This window comes from Eucalyptus grandis, chromosome 8 (genome assembly GCF_016545825.1).
Source record: "Eucalyptus grandis isolate ANBG69807.140 chromosome 8, ASM1654582v1, whole genome shotgun sequence".
NCBI classification, from domain to species: domain Eukaryota; kingdom Viridiplantae; phylum Streptophyta; class Magnoliopsida; order Myrtales; family Myrtaceae; genus Eucalyptus; species Eucalyptus grandis.
Window position 1 is genome coordinate 55,399,652 of NC_052619.1, and position 24,727 is coordinate 55,424,378.

The 24,727-nt window shown below is 40.4% G+C and overlaps 1 protein-coding gene and 1 pseudogene across 1 annotated transcript; both read left to right on the plus strand.

Moving 5' to 3' along the window:
• The first annotated feature begins 3,412 nt into the window (after nt 1–3,412).
• On the plus strand, nt 3,413–6,426 carry LOC104417505 (potassium transporter 19). The gene is made up of 7 exons (XM_010028768.2): nt 3,413–3,589; nt 3,732–3,957; nt 4,085–4,333; nt 4,516–4,827; nt 4,912–5,079; nt 5,165–5,419; nt 5,555–6,426. The coding sequence occupies exons 1-7, from the start codon at nt 3,413–3,415 to the stop codon at nt 6,424–6,426; spliced, it is 2,259 nt and encodes a 752-aa protein (XP_010027070.1).
• Nucleotides 6,427–11,173: 4,747 nt separating this feature from the next.
• Nucleotides 11,174–14,927, plus strand: LOC104417506 (annotated as a pseudogene).
• Nucleotides 14,928–24,727: the final 9,800 nt, after the last annotated feature.

The window sequence follows — 24,727 nt, forward strand, 5'->3', positions numbered from 1 at the left end:
CCCTCTTTGTCTTTGGTGATTAGGGCTCGCCGAAATTCTCACGCCCAGGTTGAGTAATTCTCTGGACCTATGAGAGGGTGGCTGATGAGCCGCAACTCCGGTCCGTCGGAAGTGGAAACATAGAGCGCGTCGCCGGGCTCTGGTCGTCCCATGGCGGCCGCGAACGGAAAATTAAGAAAACCAGGTGGTATTCCCGGGATTGTCCTCGAAGTCCCGCACCGCATTGTCCCCGAGATCTTGTTCAGAGAAAAATTCGATGCGCCCGTCCGCTCCGGCCGATGGTCGCGTCTGCCCCAATATTGGCTAGTGGACCTCCGTTGCTCGGCATACTACCCGGCGATGATGTGACTGGATTCATCCCTGGGATCCATGGATATGGCATCCATTGGTAGGGATACGCCGAAAATGGCTGACCCAGATTAAACTGAGCCGGAGCATTCTGCCAATACGCATGTGGATTTTGGATCTGGCCGAGTTGTTGTTCGGTCACAGAAGTGGAGGTCTGAGGAGTTGTCGACATTGGTTCATCTGGATTGAAGGTGAGATTCTCTGGTTGGTTTTCTGGTGGTTCATATTTGACAAAAAAATTCATTTCAAAAGAATTTGATTCCTCTCGGTAACCCTTTTGCAGGATAGGGTTCCTGTAGGCAATCAACAAAGATGGTGCGGAAGTAATGTCAGAGTCAAAGCTCTGATACCATGTCAAAATGTGAAGGGAAAGGTAGATCGAGAGAGATGAGGTGTAGGAATTTCTGTGTATTTCTCTATATTGTAATATGAGCACAATACATTGTATTTAACTACAAAGGAAGAAATAATAAAGGAAAATAATTATCCCTATCTTTCTAGGCCTAAGATAGACAATATTACATATCAATTTACAATATTTTCCTATCTTCTGCGTATCTTCCAACATGTCTCTACAAGGATGAACGACAGGAAGACCATCGACCTAGAGCAAGGATGGGATTTCATGCAGAAGGGCATCACAAAGCTGAAGAACCTCCTCGAGGGGCTCGAGGAGACCCAATTCAGTTCGGAAGACTACATGATGCTTTACACGTATTTAGCCCCTCTCGTCTGCTCCTTTTCCACGCATGCCTGCTCGCCGAGCTGCAACATCATATCTTTTGTCGACAGTTGTTGACTTTGTTGATGCTATCTGCAGAACGATTTACAATATGTGTATTCAAAAGCCTCCTCATGACTACTCTCAGCAACTGTACGACAAATACAAAGAATCCTTTGAAGAGTACATCACTTCAATGGTGAGAGATTCGAAACCGTGTTGTTTGGGCGCTTTTCATGTAGTTTCATGTGGGTATATGAGAAATATGCAAGATATGGTGATAATTTAAAACTGCTCTGGAAATTGAAGTTCCATGGAAGAAGATACAACTACAGACGATGACGCCGGCAACACCACGCCGCGCTGCGCCGACGGAGGAGGAGAAGAGCCCAGCCTGATTCGGTGGAGCAGCGAGAGGAGGAGGAGGAGGAGGAGGAGGCGGCGATCGGAGTGGCAGGATCCCACCGACGCGACTGCGAAAGCGAAGGAACGCTTCTCTCGCTCGCAATCGCAGCGAAATCAGTCGAGGGGAGGGAAGAAGGGAAAGGACTATAAGTAGAGAAACTTTTTGCGGGGTTGATTTTTATTTTTTAATTTTTATTTTATTTCATCGCTCGGGGCTCCGTCTCAGGTCTCGGATCCTTCACGGATCGTTCCACCCGCCTTTAATTAATTAAAACAAACCAAGAGTAAGAATAAATCATAGAATGCATTAAAAATGAAACTTTGAGTTCTTCGAGTCTACTCTTCCTTCGTTATATATATAAATGAATATGTGAAGGATAGGCTTTTCTTTTTAATATAAAAAAAAAAATCGACGACTGAGAAAAGAGGTTGAGTTAGATTAGGGATTCATCTGTATAGGAGAAGTTTAGGGGAAAAGTCCAAAATACAAATTCATAGTGTGCTTGAGAGAGAGAGAGAGAGGTTGACTTTACATGGGGACGAAGGAATTTGACTCCACGGGCTTTTACTAACTGCAAATATTATTCTCATGATCAATGTGAAATACGCTCAAAAAGCAATTCCGTCGTCCCTTGTGGGGCGACCCTCGGTGAGACCACGCCGGTGTCTCGCAATCCTAGGCCGGGCGACAACCGACTTCCCGCGACATCCTTCGCAAAAGCTTCGTAGCTTTGCCTTTGTCCGAGCAGGTAAAATAGGAATGTTAATGTACTAGCGAGGGCAAGTTTAGAAGAAAAATTTTGTCACTGATCTAGTATCTTGAAAATGTTGAAAGCCTAAAATTGGGAGGAAGTCGCCTCGAACTCTGAGCATTTTCAAAGCTCAACTTTATCACAAAGCTATTGAGATTGTTTTATTAAAAAATTTTGAACACTTGAGAGCGATTTATGCACTACTTAATTGAATGGGACATCCAAATTTATATTTAAAAAGTCTCATACATTATTTTTTCAAATATAAAAAATTTCAACGAAGGATTTGGTCTTTTTTTAATAAATATATATAATATTATTGTGAAAATTTATATTTAAAAAGTTCCATACATTATTTTTTTTTTTCAATTTTAAACAATTAAAAAATTAAAAATTTTAAAATTTTGATGAAGGGTTTGGTCTTTTTAAAAAAAAAAAATATATATATATATATATGTATATGGTTTTTTTGGCATTATTTTCAAATTTATATTTAAAAAGTTGCATATATATATATTTTAATTTTGAACAAAGAAAAATTAAAAAATTTCCACGAAGGATTTGGTCTTTTTTTTAAAAAAAAATTATATATATGTATTCGATTTTTTTAGCATTATTGTGAAAATTTATATTTAAAAAGTTGCATACATCATTTTTTTTCAATTTTAAGCAAATAAAATTTTAAAAACTAATATTAATCACCAAAGAGCTTTTCAAATGTGTTTTCTACAAAATGACATTTTTCTCAAAATTGCTTCTCAAAGCTTAGTTTACCAAATGACTTTTGCATTTGCCTAAAATCATTTAGGTTAAACTGCAAAATGCTGAACTAAATGTACCCAAACACACGCAAGGAAGGCGTAACCTTTTCACTCACCATGCTGGAATCTGTCTGGACGTCCAACCGTCGTTCTCCCTTCAACGTCTCCTCCATTTGGTCCATACACGAGGACGAGAAATTCTGTCACATACCTTATTTTAGGAATGCCGCTAGATTCTCCTTCTTCTTGTTTGGGTTTCACTTAACACGATGAATTATAAATTCCGTCGTTCGGATTCCTAGGTCCATCTTTGTCGTTTCTTTTTCTTTGTGGCGCGTGACTCTGTTTCTCCTTTGAAGCAGATGACCACGTAATTGTTCCCTTTCACCAATCTTTATCTCTCCCTCTCTCGCTGTGATTCTTCAATGGAGCGCAATGATATAGCTGAAGAAGAGAGGCCGAAGGTCATCAAAGATGACTCGACCGACGGAGATGATGGTCGGGCAGAGGGAGACAAGGGATTGAGGAAAATCAAGAAATCTGATCCATTTGACGTGGAGACTGCTCAGTTCAACTCCCACCAAGGCCATTCATCAAACCAGGTCAGTAATCACATCTTCTGTTTCCTATGTTTGTTTTGGGACTATTTATTATCACCAATTGAAAGTTCAACAGAATCGTAGCAAGAGCGAAACTAGGAAATGCTTTCATGATAATGATTTGGTTACGTCTTTCTAAATGCAGAATTTGCCATGGGGGGTGATAATCAAGCTTGCAATTCAAAGCATCGGGGTGGTGTACGGCGATATAGGCACGTCCCCTCTTTATGTCATGACAGGAGTTTTTCCTAACGGGATAAAAAACGAAGAAGATATCCTTGGAGCACTATCTCTGATCTTTTACTCAATGATCCTCATTTACATGATCAAGTATGTCTTCATTGTTCTATCGGCGAATGACAATGGTGATGGTGAGTGACTTCTCTCTAGCTATTTCACCACAAAATTCATTTGACATAGCAGGTTTTCTTTTTTCTTTTTTCTCTCTATACCAAATCTTGTACTAATGTAATAAGGGTTTTGGCTATGATAATATAGGAGGGACGTTTGCTTTGTACTCTCTAATATGCCGCTATGCCAAGGCAAGCTTGACCCCTAACGAACAAGCCGAAGATAAGGAAGTCTCAAACTACCGCCTTGAGGTGCCAAGCCGCCGCCTCCGGTGGGCGTCCGCTGTGAAGTCCTTGCTTGAGAATAGGAAAGCAGCCAAGTACTTGCTCTTGTTTGTAACTATGTTGGGCACTGCCATGGTCATTGGAGACGGGATCCTCACGCCATGCATATCCGGTAGTAATTGTTTATTTTTCCCTTGATCTATAAAGGAAATGAATATACATCTTTATCCTAGTGGTTTTCATAGTACATTCAATCTTAGGTAATATTACAAGATAAAATGACAGACTGTAGTTGATCTACTTGGTTGAATTTCGACAGATGGTTATGACTCTTTTATCCTTTTTTGGGGGCAGTATTGTCGGCTATTGGGGGCATAAGAGAAGCTGCAAGTTCATTTGGAAATGATCAAGTCATGTGGATATCTGTGGTGATCTTGATCCTTCTGTTTCAAGTCCAAAGGTTTGGGACTCAAAAAGTTGGATACAGCTTTGCCCCGATTCTCTCTTTATGGTTCCTCTGTATCGCACTAATTGGCATCTACAATTTCGCGAAACATGACCCGGGAGTGATAAGAGCCGTTAATCCGCTCTACATCATCCATTACTTCATGAGGAACAAAAAGGATGCATGGATTTCTCTTGGAGGGGTCATTCTCTGCCTAACTGGTAATACAAACATTTAATATTTTCATTTTAACCAAGATATGTAACTTCTCAGTGTGGTTTTAGGCTCTGACCCTTTCAATATAGGTTCTGAAGCATTGTTTGCTGATCTGGGGCATTTTAATATCCTGTCAATTCAATTGAGTTCATGCCTAGTTGTCTTTCCTTCAATCATCCTCGCCTACTTTGGTCAAGCGGCGTATCTCCGAAAGCACACTGAAGATGTTGCTAGCACTTTCTACAGTTCGATACCGAGTAAGCTTCCTCATGTTACTTCATCTGATGCACAGAATTTATCCTGTCGAGTCGTACAATGAATCTATCTAATGGTTTGATGCAGAACCAATGTATTGGCCAATGTTTGTGATTGCGGTGTTGGCGGCGATAATAGCAAGTCAAGCCATGATATCGGCCACGTATTCCATAGTGAAGCAATCGGTTGCGCTCGGGTGCTTCCCAAGCGTAAAGGTAGTGCACACTTCGAAAGACCACGAGGGTCAGATCTACATACCTGAGGTCAACACCCTCCTCATGTTGGCCTGTGTTGGCGTCACCCTTGGCTTCAAGACGACATTGCAGTTGGGCAACGCTTATGGTAAGCAAAAAGGATGATACTATTACTATATACACACACATTTAGTCTACTTATGCAGATTCCCTAATTCATTAAGCTACCTAACTGGGGTTATCGAAAGAAAAATTCACGTTTATTCATAAATCTCTGTTACAGGAATTGCGGTTGTATTTGTTTTCACTATCACGTCCACATTCCTTGTTATTGTGATGATCATGATTTGGAAGACCAACATACTCCTCGTAGTCCTCTACATCCTCACCATCGGGCTCGCGGAGTATGTGTTTCTAAGTTCGGTCCTCTACAAATTTGTGGATGGGGGTTACGTCCCACTAGTCTTCGCTGTCGTGATGGTCACCATCATGTTGGTATGGAATTACGGGTACCGAAAGAAGTACGAGTATGAGTTTGAGAACAAGGTCTCGAGAGAAGCCCTTGTCACGATCATGTCGAACACAAACATACGCCAGGTCCCCGCGGTCGCCCTGTTCTACACCGAGCTCGTCCAAGGCATTTCCCCAGTATTCAACCAATACGTCGCCAATGTACCTGCATTGCACTCGGTCCTTATTTTCGTCTCAATCAAGTCGCTACCCATAAGCAAGGTGCCCTCCGAGGAGCGGTTCATCTTTCGACAGGTGGAGCCTGAGGCGTCGGGCATATATCGTTGCGTTGTGAGATATGGATATCGAGATGCGAGGATGGAGCAGCAATTCTTCGAGAAGGTCTTGATTGACCGATTGAAGGATTTTATCCGGAACGACGGTAGTGACCATGGAATGGCAATGGTCAATGAAGCGAGAGCGCAGAAAGAGATTGGATTGGTGGATGAAGCAATCGAGAATGGAGGGATCAAGTACCTAATGGCTCAGAGTGAGGTCATAGCTTCAAGTGGTTCAGGCTGCTCAAAAAGGTTTGTAATCAATTATCTGTACAGCTGGTTGAAGAGGAACGTGAGGCAGCAAGAGGAAGTGTTCGGCATTCCCCACAAGAGGCTGCTCAAAGTAGGAATCACTTACGAGATCTAGTGGTTAACGTCCATGACTTTAATTAGTAGTATATGATATGGTTGAAACTGAAAATTTATATTCGGTGGTTTGCTTTGTCCTCCTAGAGACAATTTGAGCAAAGTTCGCCAATTACTTCGGTTGTCTTCCTTGTCCTTTTAGGGACTATTTGACCAGAGTTTTTGTTACTTTATTATACTTTCCTCACCCTATTCAAAATATAGTGGGAGGGTTTGATTTCATATTTTGTGAAATTGTTCTCCAACACATATTTGTTTTAAACATACCGTCGGTATTGATTGCGACTTACATATATTTGATGAAATTAGGTAACATATGAGTGCTGAATGTAAGTAGCTTTTGAGAAGGGCTTGACAGAAATCGGATGTAGAAGACCTTAGCTGTATCACCAACCTTCCATCGGCTGCTTGAGTTCGAGTTTAATATAAATTTATCGTATATACACGTTATAGTTTTTCCGAATTTGGCAAGAACTACTATAACTTTGTTTGGTTCTTGTCTAATTATTGAACCGTATGGTCAAGTAGTGCTCTAATACGTTGATGTCATTTCAATCTTATGAAACATTTATGACCAACATATTTAACGCATGATTAGATAATATATACACTGATATATAATGTAAGGATATTTTACAAAGTACTTATCTCTATTGCTGTTACTTAAGGTATATATACTCACCATGCCTCCACCTCATTGAAACTGAGCTAACTCATCACCATAAATTTGGACGGACTCCGCCGATTCAATCCAAGGAAAATCACTTGTCTAAGCTTGCCCATCTGCACACTTAGGGCTTCACATATCCCCAATACAGCGGGCCGCCCGGCCACGGCCAATGTCTACTCTATGTTGATAGCAATAATGGTGATCAAGTTGAATGATTATTGAAAATATTTTCCCAAAATATAATTGCTTATATCGGTTAAAATAATTAGCTAATGAAAAATATTTTTATTATCGGCAACAATTTATATCTAGACATTTTGTGGATAATGAAAATATTTTCGTTTATTCATTTTTGTAAGCAATGTAGATAATCATATTTATGAAAATATTTTGCAAATACTCATTTTCTGTGAGGCTCCATTAGTTTCATAAAAGATTTTATATTGAATTTTTTTTCGTCATTTTCCGACATTCGAATCGGTTAGGAAAATGGGTATAGAAAATCTTTTTATAGTCAACGGAAAACTCATGTGAAAATTTAGGAAAATGATTTCCTTCTTTGAAAAGCATTTTCATAATCATTTTCCTTAATATGACTAGATTATGGTGTTTGGATTGGAGACCTTGACGCTTGAACATAGGAAACCTGACAACGCTAGTGCACGAGTCCTTGATTGTAGGGATCGGGTAAACATAGGTCACGCTTAGGACCCTAATGTCCAACCCTAGTTCCTCGGCACCCATGCTTGAATTCTCAATGGTTAGGCTTAGGAAATCCCTACATCTAGGTGGCTTAGGTGCTATTTGTTAATGCTCCAGGGAACCTTTTTTTTTTTTTTTTTTTGTGCTTTTGTTCCTCGGAACAAAAATAGAATATAAACGCATTTGATAATTTTTTTGGTTCTTGGGAACAAATTTATTCTTGAGAATTGATTTTGAATAGAAATAAGAAAAAAATTACTTCTTTGTTCGTGGGAACAACTCAAGAAATAAGCCTTTTCTCTTTTCTTTTCTTTCTTTTCTCTTCCTCTCTTCTTCCTCTTAATTGGTTGCTAGCCTTGGTGATAGCTGACAACTGGCTAGATGAGGCTCGGTGTCCTCGCAGGCCCTTGGCAAGGTGACCTTGAGCTCATTGGGCACCGGCGAGGCCCCCTCAAGTCTCACCCGACCACCACCAAGCGAAGCCTCGCCTAGCCTTGCTAGCCCCCATCTGGCCAATCGCCAACTAAAGGAATAAGGAAAAAGAAAAAAAATAAATTATAAATAAATTAAATGAAATTCTAAGCTAGAAAAATATTTGGGGTCATATCAAATTCATTTTGCTATGAGAACAAAATTTGTACAATTATTAAACGCTTTCAAATGCTCAAAACATGTCCATGGAGTAAGAATAGAAAAAATTATTTCTGAACATAAATTATTCTCAAGAATAAAAACGTTACCATACACACCCTTAATATCTCTTATATTACATGAGTAGTGCATGTATCTTCAAGAAAAATAAAATCAAGTTTTCATTTAAAATTGAAAGAAAATAATTTTCAGTTCATATTAGGATTTAGCAAGACACCAAAAAATATTGTCATTTTCCTAGAAAATTACTTATTGAAAAATATTTTCTAGAGTTGTTAAATTTTCCACCAAACAAATGGAATCTAAGAGAGAGGACAAACTATTGATTAGCAAAATTGATTCGTAGAGTATGTAACAACTCTATTTGGTTGAATATGTCTCTCTCTTATTGAAGCGTTATACTTACAATTCATGGAGTCATTAAGAAAGTTCTTAATTTAACTTAGCAGATAAAATTTAGTAACGAAGTCCTCTCCTTGCTCGAAAATGGGGTAAGATGACGGATCTCCGTTATTAACGTATGTCTTGTTTAGTCCTTTCACTCATTTATAGCTAAAAAAAGAAACACACATCCACGACATCAATGAATTATTGACCATTAAATATGGTATCTTTTGCTTCCAGAGACAGAACATATATATATAAATAAGTCCTGTTTTTCTTTTAGACCAGAGAAAAATGAGTCTAGTTAACAGGTGGGATTGGATCACCAAAGTCCGACTTTTGACGAATTGTTTACCTTGTAATTGGGTCGTCAATCCCCTGCCTGCACTTTTTGATTTATTATGTTCTGACGCTTTAGACGTGCATTCACAGAACTTCGTTAAGTGAACAACCGTTTTCCAACCAAAAATTAAAGAGGTGGGAATTGGTTCATCTTTTTATATAATTAGCAATGTAAAATATTATGAGTCTAATTGAGTAGTTTATGGTCTACAGCAGTTTGAGACTTACCTATCCTAGTATTCACATTATTAGCATAATATAAGTGATTTCTCTAGATTTAAGCGGGCACAAATGAAATGTTATAATAGCTATTTGTGGGAGAGTGGAGGAAATTTCCTCTAATCATACTTCTGACCGATCATGCAAATTAACTCAACACAAAAAAATGGACGAATAACTTAGAACCTACAAATCAGAAAGATTGCTTGGACAAAAACTTTCCCCGATTAACAACAGAAGAACACGTGCGCGGATGCCTTTTTCCCGAACGAGAAAAGAGACCCTATTGCAAAAACAAAAAGAAAAAAAATAAGGATTGGCGCGAAACGAGATGAATCATCAAGGTATTAAACTAAATGCTTTTTTTTTTTAATATCTATTAAATAGGTGCACACAATATTGCGGGAGAGATTCACATGGAAAAATAGGCGGGTCTCCATGCGCAAACTATTTAGTACCTCTCTTTGATAAACTTCCTATTCGCATTAACCCATAAACGCGGGAGAAACACGTACCCTCTTCTCACTCATAATTTTGACTCTTTTGATTAGTTCTTTCCAATTTGAGTGCGTCCATCCATCATTCTCTCTTCAAGATCTACTCCATTCCATTCCATTCCATTTGGTATGCGTCGGAACGAGAGGTTCCACACTTCCTTCTTTTTAGGCAATGCAAGTACATTCTCTTTCTCCTCTTCTGGATTTCGCCTTGCACGACGAAACCATCGCTCGGATTTATCGGTTCGTCTTTTAACTGTGTATTTCTCCTCTGAAGCAGGCGGTCACGTAACTGTTCCCCTTCACACATTCCTTCTTCTTCTTCTTCTTCTCTCTCTGATTCTTCAATGGAGCCCGATGGTGCAGCTGAAGGAAGGAGGCCGAAGGTCGTCGAAGTCGACTCGACCGATTGACACAGCGATGGTGGTGCAGAGGGAGACAACGGATTGAGGAAAATCAGGAAAATCGATTCCTTCAACGCAGAGATCACCCGGCTCAAGTCAGACCAAGGCCATTCATCGAACCAGGTCGGTGTTTATCGTTTTTCCTAGAAAAAAAAAAAGAAAGAGAAAACGTTGTTCCTTTCAACAAAAATACTCCGGTTGAAAAGATAATATTGGCAAATTACTATTCGGGCTACTGTTCCTTTTTTTTTTTTTTTTTGCATGAACGTGCACGTAGTAAAACTTTTAAAATTCTGTAGAGAATTTATCCTTGAAGAAATAGATTAATTGGAATGGTATGCATTTTTTTATCATTTTCTTTCAATTCTGCGAGTCGTAGCACACTCTTATTGCATGAATGTGTGCAAATATTAAAGAGGGAAAAAGTCAATGCGTAGGGATCCGGAAAATTCTCTAACGACTTCCATAGTTTTAAGGATTTAGATTTGAATGATTATTACCCCATGAAAGGGGTTTTACAAATTGAAAATATGCCAAATGGATTCTAGAAACACTCTACCGCAAGAAAAGATGGACAAAAGCACTTGTTCCCCGGAAATTGGTTGCCTCTGATTAAAAATATTTTGATTTAAATTTTTAAAGGGGTATCACGTTTGTAATTTGAAAGTGGCATTATCACTCGAATTAGCTAGATGTAAAGACCCATAGGGAAAAATTGAAATTCTCTCGAATTGATTGTTTACATTTTTCGTTTCCTGTGTTTTTGGACTATGTATTGTAACCAATCCAAAATTTTAAGAAAATGGTAGCAAGAGTGAAAATAGGGAATGCTTTCATGATCATGATTTGGTTATGGTCTTTCCAAGTGCAGAATTTGGCATGGGGGTGATAATAAAGATTGCGATTCAAAGCATCGGGGTGGTGTATGACGATTTAGGCACGTCCCCTCTCTATGTCTTGCCAGGAATTTTTTCAAACGGGATAAAACATGAAGAAGATCTTCTTGGAGCACTATCTCTGATCTTCTACTCGATCATCCTCATTTTCTTGATCAAGTATGTCTTTATTGTTTTATCGGCAAATGACAATGGCAATGGTAAGCAATTTCTCTCTCACCATTTCACCACAAAATTCATTTGACATAATAGTTTTTTTCTCTCTATACCAAAATCTTGTGCTAATGTAGTTAGGTCTTTGGCTATGACAATATAGGAGGGACATTTGTTTTGTACTCTCTGATATGCCGCTATGCCAAGGTGAACTTGACCCCAAACCAACAAGCCGAAGACAAGGAAGTCTCGAAGTACTGCCTTGAGGTGCCAAGCCGCCGCCTCCATTGGGCCTCTGCCATGAAGTCCATACTCGAGAATAGAAAAGCAGCGGGGGAAGTACACTAATGGTGCCATAAGTTGTGTACGGCGCTCACTTTGGTGCCAAAAGTTTCCGTCGGATCACTTAAGTACCAAAAAATTTGAAAAACGCTCACTTTGGTGCCAACTCCGACGAAATTGGCCGGAAATCCGACGTGGCTCGTCGGAGAGCTGAGTCAGCATCCAAACACCAAAACGATGCCGTTTGGTGTCTCCCCCAATTCAAAACCCTAATCTCCGGCCGTCGCCGTCCTCGACGGTCCTCGCGCTCGGCGGCCATGGCTTCGACCCCGACCTTGACCCCAACCGCGACGATGGCCACTCAACGGCAGCGGCTCCGACCTCGACCCGACCCCGACCCCGACGATGGCCACTCGGCGGCCGTAGCTCCGACCTCGCCTCGACCCCGACCGCGACGATGGCCACTCGATGGCCGCGGCTCAAACCCCGACCCCGACCCCGACGATGGCCACTCGACGGTCGTAGCTTCGACCCCGACCTTGACCCCAACCTCGATGATGGCCACTCGGCGGCCGCAGCTTCACCCCGACGACGGCCACGGCTTCAACCTCGCCGAAACCCTAATTTCTTCCCCATGTGAGCTAAACGGCGTCGTTTCCATGAAGCCATCCACGTAGGACGGCAAAACGACGTCGTTTTCTTAAGGAGGACCGAAACGACGTCATTTAAAGGCTTATCAATTTTTTTTTTTTAAAAAAAAAAATCATTTTGGCAGGAATCTTTCGCCGGAGGCCGGAATCTTTCGCCGGTGGCACCAAAGTGAGCGTTTTTCCTCCGATTTGGCACTTAAGTGATCCGACAGAAACTTTTGGCACCAAAGTGAGCGCCATACACAACTTTTGGCACCATTAGTGTACTTATCCCGAAAAGCAGCCAAGTACTTGCTCTTGTTTGTAACTATGTTAGGCACCTCCATGGTCATAGGAGATGGGATCCTCACACCATGCATATCCGGCAGTAATTTATCATCGATATGTTTTTTTTTTAAAATAAGAAAATGATGAACCAATAGGTTTTTTTTATTTTTCCTTAATATATAAAACAAATGAATAAATATCTCTATCCTAATGTCTTTTCATAGTACATTCAGTACTAGGTGACATTACAATATAGAACGACAATATTTACTGTCTTGGCTTCTCTATTGATCTAATTAGTTCTCTTGGTTAATTTTTGATAGATGGTTCTAATTATTTTCTCCTTTTTTTGAGGCAGTATTGTCGGCTATCAGCGGTGTAAGAGAAGCTGCAAGTTCACTTGGAGACGATCAAATTATGTGGATCTCTGTGGTGATCTTGATCCTTTTGTTTCAAGCCCAAAGGTTCGGGACTCACAAAGTCGGATACAGCTTTGCCCCAATTATCTCTTTATGGTTCCTCAGTATTGCACTCATTGGTATCTACAATTTTGCGAAACATGACCCGGGAGTGATCAGAGCCGTCAATCCGCTCTACATTGTCCATTACTTCATGAGGAACAAAAAGGATGCATGGATTTCTCTTGGAGGGGTCATTCTTTGCCTAACCGGTAATCCAAATGTTTAATCTTCTCATTGATTAATTATTGATAATTGGTAACATATAGCTAAACATCACTGAAATAAATAATCTATTAGTCAATTCTTTTTTCATTTTAACCAAGATATGTAACTTTTTTTTTTCAATGAATTGACTGTGGGTTTACGCTCTGAGCCTTTGATTATAGGTTCTGAAGCATTGTTTGCTGATCTGGGACACTTTAATATTCTCTCAATTCAATTGAGTTCATGCATAGTTGTCTTGCCTTCAATCATCCTTGCCTATTTTGGTCAAGTGGCGTATCTCCGAAAGCACACTGAAGATGTTGCTAGCACTTTCTACAGTTCGATACCGAGTAAGCTTCCTCATGCTACTTCATCTGATGCGTAGAATTTATTCTGCCAGGTCATAGAATGAATCCATCTATTGGTTTGATGCAGAACCAGTGTATCGGCCAATGTTTGTGATCGCGGTGTTGGCGGCGATAATAGCAAGTCAAGCCATGATATTGGCCACGTATGCCATAGTGAAGCAATCGGTTGCGCTCGGGTGCTTCCCCCGCGTAAAGATAGTGCACACTTCGAAAGACCACGAGGGTCAGATCTACATACCTGAGGTCAACACCCTCCTCATGTTGGCCTGTGTTGGCGTCACCCTTGGCTTCAAGACGACATTGCAGTTGGGCAATGCTTATGGTAAGCAAAAAGGATGATACTATACACACACACATTTAGTCTACTTATGCAGATTCCCTAATTCATTAAGCTACCTAACTGGGGTTATCGAAAGAAAAATTCACATTTATTCATAAATCTCTATTACAGGAATTGCGGTTGCATTTGTTTTCACTATCACGTCCACATTCCTTGTTATTGTGATGGTCATGATTTGGAAGACCGACATACTCCTTGTAATCCTCTACATCCTCACCATCGGGCTCACGGAGTATGTGTTTCTAAGTTCGGTCCTCTACAAATTTGTGGATGGGGGTTACGTCCCACTTGTCTTCGCTGTCGTGATGGTCACCATCATGTTGGTATGGAATTATGGATACCGAAAGAAGTACGAGTATGAGCTTGAGAACAAGGTCTCGAGAGAAACCCTTGTCACGATCATGTCGAAGACAAACATCCGTCGGGCCCCTGCGGTCGCTCTGTTCTACACCGAGCTCGTCCATGGCGTTCCCCAGTGTTCACCCAATACGTCGCCAATGTACCTGCATTGCACTCGATCCTTGTTTTCGTCTCAATCAAGTCGCTACCCATAAGCAAGGTGCCCCTCGAGGAGCGGTTCGTCTTTCGACAGGTGGAGCCTGAGGAGTTGGGCATATATCGTTGCGTTGTGAGATATGGATATCGGGATGCCAAGATGGAGCAGCAATCATTCGAGAGGGTCTTGATCGACCGATTGAAGGATTTCATTTGGAACGACGCGCTACCCGCCACCGACCAGCGAGGCGAGACTAATGACCATGGAATGGCAACGGTCGATGAAGGGAGAGTGCAGAGAGAGATTGGATTGCTGGATGAAGCAATCAAGATTGGAGGGATCAAGTACCTAATGGCTCAGAGTGAGGTCATAGCGTCGAGTGGTTCAAGCTGCTCAGAAAGGTTTGTAATCAATTACCTGTCCAACTGGCTGAAGAGGAACGTGAGGCAGCAAGAGGAAGTGTTCGGCATTCCCCATAAAAGGCTGCTGAAAGTAGGGATCACTTATGAGATCTAGTGATCAATGTCCATGACTTTAATTAGTAGTGTATGATATAGTTGAAACTGAAAATTTATATTCGGTAGTTTACTTTGTACGCCTAGAGACTATTTGAGCAACTTCGTGAATTATTTCGGTTATCTACTTTGTTCTTTTCGGGACTATTTAAGCAAAGTTTGTGTTACTTTATTATACTTACCTCACGGTATTCAAACTATAGCGAGTGTTTAATTTCATATTTTGTGAAATTGTTCTCCAACACGCATTTGTTTTAAACATACTGTCGGTATTAAATGCAACTTACATTTATTTGATGAAATTAGGTAATATTTGCGTGCAGAATGTAAGTAGCTTTTTATGCCTTTCTACAGCTATGGATGAATGATTTCCACATTCTAATGTATAATTGTAGTCCCGTTTGATGTCCTTTGAGATATATATCAACCACGATTTGTTTCGGTGAAAATTTACTATTGAAGAATATCTTCCTTTGTATGTAGTGTTTGAATTGCTTTGAAATGAGTCAACCAATTTTTTTTTTACCAACAAAAAACTTCTAATTAAACACAAGAAAGAGACTTTCCCTTAAAAAAATCAGAAATTATTTTTTAAAATACGATGATGATTGTCCATCCTATATATAATGAGTTGAACTATGATAGTTCATCGTTGTAATGGGAAAATGGAATTCTAGAAAAGTCAAGATGATCATTACTTATAATATGTTAATATATGCTTATCTCATTTCCATCTAAAACTTGTTCACTAAAGTATCATTTTTTCAAACATTTTCTTTTTAATTACAAATTTCACGCACATCCTTGTCCTTTAATTTATTTACATGTATCTTATCTTCTAGATTCATGTTTTCAAACATCATTAGTCATCTGTTAATATGTTTTGAATTTTGTTTTGTTAGTATGTATAGTTGCAATCCTCCTTGGAATGGTAGATAGGGTTTTCGTTATGATGGTAACGTTTCATGTGAGAGCATTTAGAGCCTTACACGAAGTTGTGAGCACGAGTTTTCTCAAATCCTACTATTCCACGACATTTTGTTGACTTGATTCATTATGATTAATATGTTTTTTCACTTCTATGGAGTTGCTACTAATCTATTTTAGGCTGGTTAGGAGCCAAGTGAAATGTGGGAGGTTATTTCACTTTCCAATAGACTAGAGATCCTAGGAACAGGTACTTTGTTATGCTAAGTCTATTTGGTGCCCTTTTGGTACATTTTTTGTGTTATTTCGGAGATATTTGCATGTGATTTTGATCCATTTTATTTTCCTAAACCACCAAATAGTGACCACGCATGGTGGGCAACCAAATAAATAAACAATCACGATCAAGATATTAAAAAACATAAAAAGCTAGGATAAAGCAGTAAAGTACGCATCACGAAAAGTAGATAAGCCGAGCCGTATTATGTAATAACAAAATAGGGTCTTATTATGATGCCTTGAGACAGGACATCATAAGCGACACCTTATTCTAAACACGTAACCACTTTAAACTGAAATATGCAAATGCGATATGCTGTGTAAAGAGGGCACAGGGAGAGAAGGAGTGACCTGGTTCGTGTAACAGTGAAACAGACCTGATGCCACGACGACGAAGAGAAGAACAAACTCGCAATTGCAGCGAGACCAGCCTGAGAATGGGAGAGAGAGGGAATACGATGAACGGGGAAAATGTTTTGGGGGTTAGCTTTTGGTCATGCAGAATCATGACCCTTCTTTCCACCCCCTTTCTTCTTGTTCGTTTCAAAAGAGCGGTCTATGCATGACTTAACTTGGGCCGTGACTATTCCTATCACATCCCGATTTTCATAAGGATAGGGGCATGACACAGCGGTCCTTTCTCCAAAGGACGTAGCTTTAACATAACTATATATATATATATATATCCATATATATACAACAAAAAAATCAGTTGATTGTAATATTTGAATTTTCTACAATTCACCTATATGATATGATATATACACATAGTCAACAAAACTAACTTAGAAGCTCATTAGCTACATACAAATTGTACCGAAAAATTTCCACTATCCGAAAGTCCTCCTATTGCTATCAATAATGATTACCATTTACTTGCGGCTCGTTGAAGAATCGGAAAAGTAAGTTGATGAAATGAATGAGCTATCATGGCTCAGTGAATAATTTATTTCCTTCAAGTGGATCGAACAATCACTATGTATTATCATAAAAGTATGTCATTACTTACCATCTCAAATTCAATATTCAATATACATAAAATTTCGAAAATGTATGATAGCTTTGCAACAAAACTTTATACGTACAAGATTAGTTAGCAAAACCTGCTCAACAATAAAAAATATCAATAGTCTAGTTCATTGACAAATTTAATTAAATCGCACATCAATGGTTTATTCCATCAACTAATCTAATGCCCATCATCAAACTATAGTCATGTTTAACGTTGTGACAAAGGCGACCACGTTTACCCCCTTTGGCTAGGTCTACCACTTATATTAACTAGTGGTTCGGTCCAAAAGGACGTCCTAAAATAGTAGGCATACTCTCCCCCCCCCAAGGGTTCTCATCATAGTGATATGAACAATATCAACCAAAATCTTTCTCCAGCAACTCATAATCAACATTAGAAAACTATTTCATAAAACATTTCGCAACTGATACGAATTGCTTTTGGCAATTCCCTTCACAAAACATTTAGCTAAAGCATTCGTAAATGGTCTTGCAAACTACTCCATAAAACTACTAGGATTTGCCCTAGTGGCCATCCTTGTCATATGAGAATGGGAGGTTTGGGGTTCGAATTCCTATTTTATCAGAAGGATTTGGGTGGGGATGATTTAGTTTTAGATATGAGTTTCGACTTCCATGTCTTGCAAAGAGGCAGAACAAAAGTGTGAGAATGAGAGTTAGAATATACGTAGAGTAGGACCAACAAAAAAAAGAAAAAAACTACTTCATAAGACTTTCCAATGCCTTTTCAATTTGTAGTAAAAGTTTGGTCCCATTTTAGCGAGAAACATGCTCTCAATAACTCATATTATATTAAAACTTTATCATTTATCAAGCACGAGTTTTGTAAATTTATAGAAGAAATAATATCACTCACTTGAGAAAGCTGATAACCAATCTATAGTTACTCAAGCTGATGCACTTGAATTTCTAACAACTAATTTAGAAACGATATCAAAAATTGAGTAAAACAATATTCTAACAAATGATTGACTAAACTATGCCTATTTGTTGATAAATGACACCAACGCGCCAACGAAAAGCTCAACCATTGGTGTCTACAATGCACAGCTCACGCATTGAACTTGTTGGTGCCATAGTTTCATCTACCATACTCAATTTTAGACAAACTTATAGTCAATGAAATTCTTTTCAATGTACTACATGAATCCCAACTTGGCCAACCCAAAATCTTGCCAAAAATAGATGAAATTTAGCCCCAAATCTACTATTCATAATCTATTAAGTATTGAGACAAGGGGAAAAAAGCTCTGCGGGCTGTTTTCCGCTCTGCTCTTGCTGCAATGGCGAGTTCTTTTCTACTAGATGGGTAGTCCCCCTCATCTTCACGGTAAGATCTGTCTCCTCAAGTGTTAAACCCTATCTTTGAGGAAGAAAAAAGCTCTGCGGGCTGTTTTCCGCTCTGCTCTTATTGCAATGGCGAGTTCTTCCCTACCAGATGGGTAGTCCCCCTCATCTTCACGGTAAGATCTGTCTCCTCCAATGTTAAACCCTATCTCCCCCCTCATGAGATGCGGAATGGTGAACCCTCTGCTACCAGCTGGGTAGAAGTCCCCATCTCCAAGGCCCGTTCCCTGTCTTCGCTGCCAAAACCTAATCCTTTCCCCAAACCTCATCTCCATCCCAACATTCAGTCGGCTGTAATAGTCGAGTCCCCTTAATCCGAACACACCCAAAGAAACCCAACTCTTAAACACCTATTGAACATTCACCCCCACAATAACCCTAATAACCATCTCACCCTCATATCCCCCCAACCCATTGATGCCACTTCCCATTAGGAGCTCCCTTCAATCGAATCCAGGAGATAAGAAATGGAAGGCCATCTAGCGGAAGAACGGCGTCTAGCTGCCCTGTGCAAAAGCTTAGGTGAGTTATGGTCTGAAGATGATGTTGTAGATATCAAGAGTGCTATCTCAGAAGAAAAATTGAATGAATACCGGAGAACTGTGTTTGGCAAGCTATACTCTAGACCAAATGTGAATTTCCCAGCCTTTGTGAGCACTATGACACGGGTATGGAAAGTTGATAAGGTTACACGCACTTAACTCGGACCAGGGTATTTTTCATTTGCTTTCTAATCGGAAGAGGAAAAACAGAGGGTGCTAAATATCGGGTCATGGTGTTTCTCTAGTAATTTATCAGTACTACAGGAATGTGATCCAGATACCCCTGAAATTTGCTATGAGTTTACCCACTGTGCATTTTGGGTTAATCTATATGGCCTACCGTTCGGGACAGTCACTGATGAAGTTATCTGGGACATAGCTTCTAAATTGGGGGAAGTCATTGAGGTGAAATAGGAAGCTAGAGGCAATAGTCATTACAAAATTGGAAAAGCAAAGGTGATGCTGAATCTGGAAAATCCGTTAAAGACGGGAGTTCTTGTGAATTTAGAAAGGACAAAGTTATGGATTGAATTTAAATATGAGAGACTTCCTCACTATTGCTACTCATGTGGCAAAATAGGGCATTACGCTATTGCATGCAAGGATATTCCTTATGAAAAGTCAAGGCTGCCGGATGACTTACTAGGAAGATTTGGGAATTGGCTCCGAGTGGATGTGCATGAACTAAACGAGAAAATCTTTTATGACAAACAAGAGCCAATCCTTGAAGAAACAGAAAGTGTGCCAGAAACCCCCATGCACTCTACATCAAACAACCAGTAGCAGGGTCAACATTTCAACATTATAGGGGGACAGAACAATGTTGAACAAATGACTCAAAAGGATAATAATCCAGCCACACAGCAGTTAGAAATACAAATTATGGGAAATAAAAGCCCACAAAAGAGAGGGAGTTGCTACATTGATGAAGAATCTATGATGATATTTTACAAAAAACAACAAAAGGAAGCAGAAATCAATATGTTGGAGGCTGAAACAGGGGAGGAAGGGATAATCAGGCGAAAATAGGTACTAAGCACAACTTAGCAAAGAGAGGAAAGCGTTTCTGCCCATATGGCGCGCAAAGTTCGAAAGCATTGGAGTTAAATAGTACTCAGCTGATAGAGATACCGATTGAGGTGGCAGAGAAGTCTTATCAATGGGCTTTGGTGGCTAGCCCTAATAAGCCACCGAAAGAGTCATGAAATTATTGAGTTGAAATTGTCAGGGGTTGGGCACACCCTCGACAATTTCAGCTTTACGAGTCTTAGTGACTCAAGAAAGGCCTAGTATTTTATTTTTAATGGAGACAAAAATCGGGAGCAAAAAGTTCATCAGCTAAAGAGGAGGCTGAAATTCTAGAATTGTTTTGTAGTGAACCCGAAGGAATTGCCGCGGGGGGGGAGAGGGGGTGGGGTCGGCTATTTTTGGGATGAATAGGTAGTGCTATCAATCAACTCATTCTCAAAGAATTATATAAGTGTTCTATGTCAAGTTAAGGAAAACATAAAGCAAATGCAGATCACCTTCATCCACGCCCCTAACATATTTCGTGAAAGAGTTCAACTGTGGGAGGATATTTTCAGGGCCAGCAGAAGTTACCACTTACCATGGCTTTGTGTTGGGGACTTCAACGAGGTATTGCACCATTGGGAGAAAGTAGGTAGCAAACGAGCGGAAAACTACCGACCAAAAGCATTCTAGGACTTTCTCGACAAGTGCTCACTAATGGATTTGGAATCCAAAGGCTGCGCCTTCACCTGGACCAACAACTGATCAGGAGATCAATTCGTCAAAGAGAGACTTGACAGGGGTCTTTGCAATTTAGATTGGAGAATATCTTATCCTAATGCAGAGAGTATCGCACTACCAGCTATAAGGTTTGATCATAACCCTATTATTATATCCCTACACGCACGGAAAAATAAGAAAAGGAAGGTCTTTCGCTATGAAGCTTTCTGGGCAGAAGATGAGGACAGTATGCTGCTAGTTAAATAGGTATGGGCTGAAGGAGAATCCCAAGGGCTGAATCTAGCTCAAAAGTTGTAGATGGTAGCTAAACAGTTGGCACGGTGGAGCAGTCACAGATTTCATAATGCTAAACAGAAAATTGATGAGCTGAAAAATGTATTACGAAGGCTGTCTAATGGAAAAGGTGTACATAACGAAGCTGAGACAGCAAAATGGATTAATCAGGAAATAGAAAAGCTTTGGCGGCAAGAGGAGATGTTTTGGGGGATGCGCTCACGAATCAACTGGTTAAAGTGGGGTGATAGAAACACAAAGTTTTTCCATGCAACAACTATTTAGAGAAGAAATAGAAACATAATCACCTTACTCAAAAATGCAACTGATGAATGGGTGCAAGGAGACCAGCACTTGAAGGAGATGACTAAAACTTTCTTCAAAAGTCTGTACTTGTCTGTGGGGGCGTGTGACTTTCAACCTGTCATCCAACAAATTCCAACCTTAGTAGATGAAAGAATGAACCAGAGGTTGGTAAAATCTGTTACAATAGAGGAGGTCACAGAGGTAATGCAGCAATTATGAGCTAACAAGACTCCAGGACCGGATGGTCTAAATGGGCTGTTTTACAAAAAGCATTGGCCAGATGTAAGGCAGGGGATTTTCAGCGAAGTAAAGCAATTTTTTGAAACAGGACAGCTAAACCCAGTCATGAATAGAACCCAAATCACCCTTATTCCCAAAGTCCAAAACCCCGAAAAGCTAGAACAATTCTGTCCCATCAGCCTGTGCAATTTCATATACAAAATCATTTCCAAAGTCATGACCAATCGATTAAAACAATTACTACCAGACCTCATAGCCGAAGAACAAAGTGCCTTTGTGGGGGGAAGACAAATTCAAGACAATATTTTGATTGTTCAGGAGGTGTTACATAAGCTGAGAACACATAAGAGGAAGAGTAAGTTCCAAGATGTTCTTAAACTTGATATGCAAAAAGCATATGATAGAATCGAATGGAACTTTTTACAAGCTTGCTTGAGGAAAATGGGATTTAGTGAACAATGGGTCACATGGGTGATGCAGTGTGTGTCCACAGTCTCTTTCAACATAAACTTCAATGGCAAATCCCTACCTTATTTCAAGCCTACCAGAGGACTACGACAAGGTGACCCAATCTCCCCATATCTATTCATTCTAGTGGCCAATGTACTATCCTTCCTCATGAAACAAGCAATTATAGATGGCACTCTACGTGGAATTAAGCTAAACAGATGCTGTCCTAGCCTATCACACCTGCTATTTGCGGATGATTCAATTTTTTTTTCTCCATGGCACTGTTGTGGAATGTCAGAATTTGGCAGCTATACTACACCAATATTGTTTTGCCTCAAGACAGGCCATTAATCTCAACAAATCTGGTATCCATTTCAGTAAAAATTGCCTTATGAATCTGAGAAGAAATATGGCTGAGATGCTAAGATTCCAAGAAATAGAGAAAACAGGGAAGTATCTAGGAATTCTATCGGATTGGGGAGGATCGAAAAAAGAAATATTTGCATGGATTCTTGCGAGAGTCAACATGAAGTTAGAGAGTTGGAAGGATAACTTGCTGTCAAAATCTGGGAAAGAAATATTGATTAAAGCAATAGTACAGGCCATCCCACAATATGCTATGTCCATTTTCAAACTCCCTGTGTCAATTTGTAAAACCATTGAGAAGAAAATTGCCAACTTTTGGTGGAGGAATGGGAACAAAGCTGCTGGAATTTATTGGCAGAAATGAGAGAACTTAAAACTCAGAAAAGGGGAAGGAGGGCTCGGCTTTAAAGATCTTTTAGATTTCAATAAGGTAATGTTAGGCAAGCAAGCTTGGCGGATTTCTTAGCAGCCATCTTCACTTCTAAGCCAACTAATGAAGGGTCTTTACTACCCGCAATGTGACTTTTGGCAAGCTGGAAAAGGTAGTAGACCGTCTTGGGAATGACAAATCATTGTTTCGGGGAGAGACTCGATCACTCCGCAAGTGATGTGAGCTGTTGGCAATGGACAATCTATTTTAATAAGAGAAGATAAATGGCTAAGAAGCGGCATTATTGGAGGGCCAACGACAAGAAATGAACCACAAAAAGTGGAGGCATTAATAGAACAACGAGATGGGAAATGGAAAGAGAGTATGTTACGGACAATGTTTGATGATTAAAGAGTCAAGGAAATACTGGAAACTCCCATTGGATTACCTTCTACAGCAGATAAGCAAGTATGGATGAGCAACAAATCAGGGGACTATTTGGTGAAAAGCGGATATATCCACATCAGAAATCAAATAGCCAACACTCTCCACACAATAGCATCTTCCTCTCATCAAACAAAGCCAGACCTCTGGAACTTTATTTGGCAATCAAATACTCTTCCTAGAGTTAAATAGTTTCTATGGAATGCTTGCCAGAATGCACTTCCTACAGTGGAAAACCTGCACATGAGGAGAATTGTACCTGATCCTATATGCCCAATCTGTAAGAAAGAAGCTGAGACTGCTGAACATGCGCTCCCGTTATGTCCTTGGACTACCCAGTTATGGCGAGCAAGTCCCCTGCAAGTAAAGATATCCAGAATTGGGTTAACACGAGTTGATGAATGGCTACGCTCCCAAAGAGAAGACTCAAACAGAGATCGAGATATTAACTTAATTGCCACGGTCATGTGGTGTATTTGGAAAGATCGAAACTGGTTTATTTTCGAGCACCATCCCCTGTCTTCACAGCAAACCCTATCCAAAGCAATCGCACTACATGAGAGCTACACGAGTTGTAACAGTAAACGAGTTGCAGCAAAAACCAAAACTTCTCAAAAGCCGAGATGGAAACTGCCACCACTAAATACTCTGAGCATAAATATAAACGCCTCATATGTGGGGGAGAGAGTTGAACTACCAGACTTGGAGAGAAACCAAATGGCCAAGAACAGAGAGGCGCGAGAAATGGTTGAGAATAGGGGTGCGCTCGACTCCTCTGTTGTTGGGGAAGAGAGCAACCAAATGGACGAGAATAGAGAGGAGCGAGATATGGTTGAGAACAGGGGTGCTCTCGACTCCTCTGTTGTTGGTGCTCCATAATCGGAAGATGATAGTGCAGAGAACCAGAATTGCCCAATAATATCTACTGAGGAAGGTTGGGCAGGATCTTCGAACAGAGCCTTGGATAGCGAAACGGAGCTGGAAGAAACATCAGAGGAGGGTCAAAATCCCATATCCCACACTCTCGAGGCTGCATCTGCAGGGGCCAAAAACAGAAATGCAAACAGAGCCCCCTTGGTCGGGACAGCAGGAAACTTACCAGATCTGGAGGAATATGGGGACACGGTGACCAGATTGAACCGAGCAGATCTAGAACTGGAAGAAATAATAGAGGAGGGTCAAAATTGCACAACCCACGCTCTCGAGGCCGAAGCTGAAGGGATGACGAACAGGAATGAAAACGGAGCCCCCTTTATCGAGATTACAGAAAACTCACCAGATTTGGAGGAAGAAGGAGCCACGGCACCCAGATCGAACTCAATAGCACCAGATCTCAAACGAAACAGAGGCAGAATTGAGCACAGGAGCGCCATAGCCTGCATCTGCCGAGACTATCGGGGCTGCTTGGTGGACAGATGCGCGAAGACGGTAACAGCTGCCTCAGCTGAACAAGCGGAAGCAACGGCACTTCTG

Excerpts from the sequence above, each read along its gene's own strand:
- LOC104417505 (XM_010028768.2), top strand. The coding sequence starts at position 3,413 with ATGGAGCGCAATGATATAGCTGAAGAAGAGAGGCCGAAGGTCATCAAA. Across the intron at positions 4,334-4,515 it reads CCTCACGCCATGCATATCCG|TATTGTCGGCTATTGGGGGC; the intron begins GTAGTAATTGTT and ends TTTTGGGGGCAG. Across the intron at positions 5,420-5,554 it reads GCAGTTGGGCAACGCTTATG|GAATTGCGGTTGTATTTGTT; the intron begins GTAAGCAAAAAG and ends TCTCTGTTACAG.